Below are 8495 nucleotides of genomic sequence, written 5' to 3' on the forward strand. Positions count from 1 at the left end.
GGACACATGGACAAATAGATGGGACACTCACTCCACACAGAAAAATGGAGACACAAATCTCTCCCTACATGGTTTTAGTTATTTTTAAAAAGTTCTAATGATTTATGCTGTAAAAGCACTGTAAAACACGGAGTGGTGTAACAAAATCTGAAGTTAATCCCAAACTCCGTAGGCTGGTGTGCCATGTGGGTGGTAGGGACAGCCCTGTTCTTACTGCATTATCAACAACCCTCTGGCATGCTCCTGGGATGGGATCAGGGGGACAGATCTGTCCCCACAAAAAGGCTCAAGAGAAACAACTGAAGGCATGAAATCAGTGAACAAAATCCCTTTGTGGGTATTCATACCCCAGTTTTTGCAATCTTAGAAGTCTTAGGTTTTAACTTCCATATTTTTAAAATCCCGTACTGTAACTCTGAAGTTTCCTGCAGCCTGTTAACTCCTGCTCTCTCGTGCTAGGTAGACATAGCAAAGCCTCTCCAGGCCTGCTCTCCAGGGACACTCAGACCGTCCTAGGCCCAAAAGTATAAACCAAAAGCCTCTAAAGTGGGGGCAAGCTTGGGGAAATGACATCATTAACTGAAGCTTTAATTGGAGAATTAACCCTGATATGCAAATGAACCAAACTTATAAAAGTGTGAAGAACTCATGACCTATCGTCCATCTTGGGTCAATTTTGAGAGTAGCCTCTGGCTCCCCAGGGTGTACCTTTGAAGGCCTTTCAAATAAATACCTACCTTTACTCCCTTATTCTTGTCTAGTCTCTGTGTTTAGGTAGCCTCTCAAGGCATCACTCTGCAGCCTCATCTCCACACCTTGCCATTCCTGAGCATTTCCACGCACTCTGGGCTACAATCATGTCCTACAAGGGCACTGAGGCCACAGGCAAAACAACGTGGGGAAGTTTACACTGCAGCTTCCCCTCACTGGCTGGGCTACTGCTGAAAAACTCCTCCTTTGTGCACTTACTTACGTGTGTAAGTAAAAACAGACATGGCTCTCATGGCTTTTATTTACAGTCCAGTTAGAAAAGAGCATAACAGCCCACCCCACCCCCCCATCTGATTCATTTGCTACATTTAAAAGAAATATGGTGTGGTTTGCCAAGACATACAAACTCCTTTGTTCAGAAAAGACGAAGAAAGCAAGTGAACAGCATTTTTTTCCAGTAAAGTCAACTCCTTGATTACAAAAACAACATCAAAACTAGAAAGATATTTAATACAGAGAAAGTGCTAGCAGGGAAGTCATTTACAACTACCACAAAAGACTGAGACAAACAAACAAACAGACAAACAAACCCCACAGAATTTTTAAGGCCCATAAACCACCTTGTTCCCGTGTCATCAATACAAGATTTATATCCCTGGAGGTGTGACAGGGAAGTTGCTCCGTGCACACCACGGAGCTGAGCCATCTGATACTGACATCCTCTGCTTACAGCTTCCAAGTGCAGAAATGAAGATGGAGCTGGGAGGTTATTTGGCCCTCTTCTCATACGTCACACTTGTACATTCTTATACCAAATGCTGTATGTATGGTTTTTTTCTCAGATGCAGCTGGTAATCAATTTATTTTTCCCCTGGTGAACACCACAGAATTAGGTGTAAAATGCCCCAGCTTCCAGATGCAGGTATATCACATTTAAACTCCATTCTCAGTAAAAAAATACATGCAGATTTCATAGTAGCAGAGGAAAAGTTTAAAATGTTAATCACAGTCAACCTTTAATGCCACAAAATCACAAATACACACCTCATTTTCTTTCTGGATTTTTACATCGTTCTTAAGATTATTTAAAGACTTACTATGCCCAGTGTTTGAAACAAACAACCATGATGCAGCAGAGCTCTCCATGTCTCAGGCCACAGTCCATTTATGTCCAAGTATATTTTTTAAGCACACTCATCATCTTAACCCTCTCAGGTAAAAAACCCCAGCAAACTTGGAATCTCAGAAAACCAAAGACTATCTTTTCCTAATCCCTTGTTATGTTTCCTCCACTGCATTGACAATTCCTCTCACTACCCAAACTCATCTCCACCTCCCCAGCTGCTCTCCCATCCTCTGTTTTCCTTCATTTCTCTCTCCCTCATCTACTTACTTTGCTATCCATCCTTGGCTCCCTTCCACACGGAGCACAAAGCTCTGGAAAACCAGCTCATGCCTGAAAACAAACTTCAGATCAATGAATCAAAGATTATTTTCTCATCCTTACACTTCTTTGACCCAACTGGATTTTACAAAGTGCTGGAATTTTTTTCAGAGATGAGCGCTCAGTCTTGGAAAGGGCCTGGCGCAGGGGCTCGGGGCTGTTGGTCCAAGAGGTTTTTCAGATCCAGGTCTCAAATTTAATCCTAAAAAAGCAGCAATGGCCTCGTGTCGTCTCCCGTGGGGCACACGGAGCTGCGCTAGCGGACGAAGGATGCCACATGTGCTGACACTCCAAAGGGAGCAGAATAGGCTGCTGCTAATCCTTGCAGGCCGACCACCAAGTAGTGACAACCCTTCTGCAGAACCTTCCCGACGTTCTGGGGAGAGAGGTGGGAAAAAGGGATGAAAAAAAGGCAAGGTGATAGAAAATACCTTCACACAAAATCATTTTGACAGCCAATGTCACGGCCCCAGAAAATGAAATTCTCCCACCGCTAACGAGGACTGGAGAGTGGAAAAACGTTTTACCATCTATTTTTATATAGGCATACACACCCACAGGGTATAGTTAAACTGAACGGATGCAGCCTCCACAGGAAGCCAGGCTTTTACATGTGATTCTATTCAAGAATAAAATTAGTTTAAAATCACCATACTTTGGAGAAGTACATAATTGCCACATTACATGTTCTAACTATGTTAGTAACTCCTAAAAGCTCATAAGGTGTTCAAACTGGTGCTGAACATGAAGGCAGTATTCACTGAGAATACTTTTATGGAAATTTCATGGCTTTTTGTCAAAATAAGAAAGTTTTGATCCATATCTGTACACATTTAGGAACCCATCTATATACTGCACTAGAGATAAACTTGCCATGGATTATTTAACTGAAAACCTTAATCTAATTTTAATATCACTTTTGATAGCTTTTGCTCATGTGGCTGCTCACAACTGGGGGATTAATACAATGTGGTCAGATCTGGAGGAATATCAGAATTAGTTTTTAGTAGCTCTTTATGGTTGTGTGAGACTCTTGTGACATGGAAAACACTGAATCTGAGTAAATATTTCTAAATTGATGAAATCCAGTCAATATCTATTATATTCCTATGATTTCTTAAAGCTGCATTACAGAGATGCTGGCACATAAAAACCTTCATCTACCATGATGCTACTATGCAGTTGAACTTTGCTGGTTTTGCTCCTATGCAAACTTACTTGAAGGGAGTTAAGATGCCAAAATAAAAAGGCAGCTTGAGCCTGGGGGCAGATCCTGAGGCTGGAGGAGGGTCTTCCTTCCCACATCTGCTCCTGCCTCTTTATGTCACACTGGAGTCTTCTTTCCCCCTTCCTGCCCTTAACCTACCTACCCAGGCCTCACCTGTGCTTCTCTGAGTTGTTCTTTATGCCAGAGCCAAACTGGCAACCCTTCCCCATGGGAATGTCATCTGACCAACACAAAAGGGAATACACAGTGCCCAAGAACTGGCCTGTGCTTTAAACACCATTAAAAGCACCCTTACACCACCAGCAAAATGATGACCTTCTGCAACATAACCATGCTCACAAAACTGCACCGTACAGATCAAGCCTACAGCTCGAGACAGCTTCCTACAGCATGGGACCTGGAAAACACAGGGCTGGAAACTCAAAGTATCAACTCCATCATGAAAGAATGAAATATTCTGTTCATTTCTTTGTGAAACAGTAGGATATGAGAGGCGGCTCCTGACTATGCTGACATCTGTAAACTCAATTTCAAAAGTAACTTTGCCAAGCTAATAGCATTTTCTGCATGTCAGACATAGCAAGCATATCTTTACCAAAATCATGGGGTTTTAATAGGATGAAGTAGAAAGTCATGTCTCATGCTAACATCTGTAATCTCAGCAGCAGGAGAGGATTCCTGACAACAGACAGGTTTCTCCTGCTAACACAGAAACTATTTTTTGCTACAAATATCCAAAACATACCTGAGACATACTTAAGTGACATGAACAAGAGAAAAACAATAGAATTGTTCCACATAGCAGTTTTGTAACCAAAGGGATCCGTCTTCCGGTGGGAAGAAAACCAAACCACCAGACTGTAGGACTTGTGACTTCCCACACAGGAAAGCAAAAGAACAATTTTGATCCAAAATAGTTGTTACAGACGAAGAACAAGCTGCATTTTTTTCTGGTAACCCACAGCAGTGATTTCTAAGGGTCACCTTAGCCAAGGAATGTCCTTCGGGGCTGTTTACCGTTTCTTTCGGGTACTTCAGTGGAAGGGAAAAAAATGCAGGCCAATTAACTGGAAGTTTTAAGGAATAGTTTTAAAACAATGACGCCGAGGGAAACGCAGAACTAAGCAAGGCAAAGCACCCGTCACATGGATTAGCTTAGTGTCATTTTCACTCCTAAGAGACAGATTTTGTGCTCTTTGATCCAGGCGAGCGTCGGTGTTCGGCCCTTCCCACCAGCACCAGCTCCTTCCCGGGCAGGTCCAGAGCAAGCCCTGACCCCCACCTCGGAGCCGGGCGCTGGTTCTGAAGTGCCTGCGGAATAATGGGCATTCCCAGAGCCCCTCAGAACTGTCGGAGCCGAGGTCCCGCTGCCCTCCCGGCACCGCAGCCCCCGTGCCGAGGGTCCCCGTGCCGGGGGTCCCCCGCTCCGGCCGCCCCGGGCGCGCTGTGCCCTCACCTTTCCGTACTTCTTCAGGCGCTTCCCGTAGGGCCGCTTGCCGGGGCCCGCGGCGGGCGCAGCGGCTCGTAGGAGCCGGGCAGCACGGCGAAGTGCACCTTCCTGCACCCGACGCTCTCCTCCTCCTCCTCCTGCAGCGCCGCCGCCCGCGGGGCCCCCGCGCTGCCCCCGGCCCCCGCCGCCGCCTCCTCCTCCTCGCCGGGCAGGATGGAGACCTGGTCGTCACCGGGCCCGCGGCGGGAGAACCTGCCCCTCACCTTGGCGCCCAGGCGCGCACCCACCGTCATGGTGCCGCCGGGCGCCGACCCGTCCGCGCCGACCTCGGGCGCTTCCTCCGCCGCTGCGCCACAGGTGTGGCCTGAGGCGGCCGCTGCCCCCTCCCCGGGGCGGGACGGCTGCGGGAAGAGGCGCCCCGGCCCGGGAGAGGCGGGCGAGGGCTGGCGGTGCCCCCGGCCCCGCCGCTGTTCTGGTGCGGGAAGCCCGGGATTCGAGCCCGTCGGCTCAGCGGGGACAGGTGAGCGCTGAGGGGGCGGCACAGCCCCGCACCACCCCCGGGCTCCTTCGGCCTCGGCGCCGCCAGGGCCGGCGAGACCCTTGGAAGCTCCTTCCGTGGCACCGCACGCACTGACCCGGCCCGCGGCAGCGCCAGGAGGTCACGTTCTTTCCCCGTCAGAGAAAAAGGCCAAGCTCCCTGGACACCCCTCAGTTACAGGCGCTCCTACTAAAGGCAGGGGTAAACAGCCTCTTCTGCATCCTGGGCTGCCTTCGGCTACCCCTGGCCAAGGGGAAAGCGCCGAAGAAATTTCTTAGTGGCTTTTGCCCAGGTGCTGGGGAGGCTGAGATAGCCCCACCTCTGCGGCTGGGGTGCTGCAGTGTAACAGCTGCCTTTTCTAAGCGGCGTTCCTCACCTGGGTACATCAAGAACTACAAAATCGTATAGGGAGGATAGATACAACTTATTAAACCAGTTGGTGTATTTGTCAACATTTGATACGCATATGAACACTTTGGACAAGCAGACGCAACACAGGCACAGACTAATCCTTTACCTTGAACTTTTCTTACCGGGGAATAAAGCCTTCAACCTGTCCCTCCCCAGTATGTATGCATAACATTCGGGAAGTAAATCCTGCACTCAACGCTGTTATCTGCCCCAAGGACAATGATTCACCACCTTCACAGCTCCGGAAAGCTGCGTAAAGAAGAGCGGGGCCGCGTCTCTGCAGGGTGGGAGGTGTGAGCCAAGTCTCAGGACTGTCACTACAGAAGTGCTCTGTCCCTTCCTCGATTTCATATTGAAGGCGTCACCACTCCTGTTGCCATTGCCGAGTTTTTAAGTCTCCAAAAGCTTGAGGCAGTAACCTAAACCAGGACAAGATTTTTGTTCACTGAATACCAGTCCCGAAGGGTCACCTACCACAGACCACGTGTGGCCCTGGGAGCTCCTCCTTCCTCTGGGCTCTGGCTTCGGCAGCGTCTGCAGGGCCCATTTCTGAGCCGCCCAGTTCTTCCCCCACCTCCTGGGGCCAGATGTTGAGCTTGCCTGCATTCCAAAGGTGCAGGTCGTTCCTGAACACTGCACACTGAAACGGAGTAGCACCATAGCTCCACAACGATTGCACGGGGGAGGGGGCAGGGGGACAGGAGGTAAATTTTGCACTGCTGTAGCTTTTCATGAGCTACTTTCTTATAAAGTTTGAGGTAATTGTTTGATGCTGATTAAGCAGCAGCATCAAGAAATAAAATACCAATAATCTGTTCAGCAGCTTTTAAATTGGAAACTTTTTTCTTGTTAACCTGAAGCTATCTTGAAAAATCTTAAAGAAATGCATTAAGTATTTTTCAGGGGCTTTGAGAAGTGTGTATGTTCAAGTTTTCTATATAGAGCCAATAGGGGATGTATACTTGCCCCTAAAGGAGAAGCTCTGAGGTAGATAATTTTTCACTATCTTCTCAAGAGGGGCAGGCCTTTCCCCAGAGACTGGGTTTGTACCTCACGGGTTTGCTTCCTTTTTCAGAATACAACTCTCTGCTGAGATTTAGTGTCTCCATTTGTATGGTGGCCAAGGAATCACTTATTCTGAGATGCATAGGTCCAAGGTACCCTTAGGTGTATGACACCAGATACCAAAACCTTTGTCTAAACAGCTCATGGAATTTCAGCATCATGCATTACCATACGGCATAATGACCTCACTTGGTTCTCCAGCAGTGTCATTCATTCAGTGGACCAGGAACGACTCTTTATTGTATTTTTACTGATTTAAATACATTTTAATGTTTTTAAATTGGACTGTGTGAAAAGGGATGCACCGAGTTTGGAAACATTTGTATACCTCAAAAGAAATAATACCCAAAAAAACCCCAACCCAGACCAGCAGAACCATGCAGTAACCCCACTGCTCACCCTCCACCCACCCCAAACACCCCCCACAGACACTGCCAACAAATTACAATTGAATTCGTGAGGCCTCTCAAGATTTGAGGCATCCCTATCCCTGCCTGGAGCTGGGAAATATGAAGTGGCATTTAAAACTTTCGTATTTCTAAAGTGAAAGCTGTGCTGGTAAATGCCACACCAGCCCCCTCCCACATGGAAGTTGGGAACGTTTGGATCTGAAATGCAGCTTATCCCACTGTTGCCTAAGGAGTAACTTACATATGAACAGGTCCAGCATAAGGCAGCTGTTGAGGACTCCCAGAACCAGGCGCTGAGGTTGGGTAGGCACCATCTCCCTGATCCCAGACTAAGACGACTCTGCTTGCCAATAAAACCAGAGACTTTTTTCAGAACTGCTTTCTCTGATCTATCCATCTTATTACTCCTGGGGCAGCAGCAGATTTGGAAAGCCAAATGCTGCACTTGTGTGCACCTACACCTTTCGCACTCAGACTGTGGCCTTTAGGAAGCTCCTGGGGTATTTGCTATGGAGAGCCTTAGGTGGGTGAGAGCTCATCCTCCAGCAAGGTAAAAGAAGGAGGGCAGCAGGGAGGTTTCACACTACTGGCAGTCACTGGACAGAACACCATTTGCAATCTACACTGATATATAAACATTAAACTGGCAGCGCCACATTTCATGGGAGAGTTGAACTAAAATCTATCAGCTCTGTCCTCTGGAAAAGCTACCTGTGTTTTATGGAACTTTGCTGCATCTCTGCTTCTATGGAGTGGTGAAAACCAGCGACAATCTAGGGCAAAGTTAGCCATGGAAAAACAGCGCCTGTAAAGCAGGAAGCTTTCCTAAGTACTTAATCTACTGTCTCACAGCATGACCTATATTTTTTTTCCACTGAACCTTCTGAAAAGGCAAAAGGTTTTGTTTCATGACCAAGTTCATACATTATCTTAGATTAGCATCATGGTTACATTTTAGTTGTGTATTTTAAAGAAAAATCAAGCATTTATAGACATTTATGGGTAAATTGGGCAGACACACACCCCTCTCCTCCCCAGGCTGATTTTTGGTGAACTCCTGTAAAAGCTCCTGGATATCCATTAATGCTAAACCACTGACAGTTTCTGAACAGTGCAGGACCACTTGAACCCATGCAATCCTAATCCTGCATTCACACTGTGCTGAAGATGGAGCCTATGCACCTTTAAACTGTTTTGCTACCTGCAGTAATGATTTTATAAAGGGCAAACAACAAGTA

General features: G+C 47.2%; 1 protein-coding gene across 1 annotated transcript; it reads right to left on the bottom strand.

The window, feature by feature from the left end:
* Positions 1 to 998: 998 nt before the first annotated feature.
* C3H1orf115 (chromosome 3 C1orf115 homolog) lies at positions 999 to 5244 on the bottom strand. Its single transcript, XM_039569916.1, is given in 3 exon segments — positions 999 to 2531; positions 4840 to 4889; positions 4892 to 5244. Coding segments are annotated over 3 exon segments (405 nt in total). The 5' UTR covers positions 5127 to 5244; the 3' UTR covers positions 999 to 2411.
* Positions 5245 to 8495: the final 3251 nt, after the last annotated feature.

Source organism: Corvus cornix, chromosome 3 (genome assembly GCF_000738735.6).
Source record: "Corvus cornix cornix isolate S_Up_H32 chromosome 3, ASM73873v5, whole genome shotgun sequence".
Taxonomy (NCBI): domain Eukaryota; kingdom Metazoa; phylum Chordata; class Aves; order Passeriformes; family Corvidae; genus Corvus; species Corvus cornix.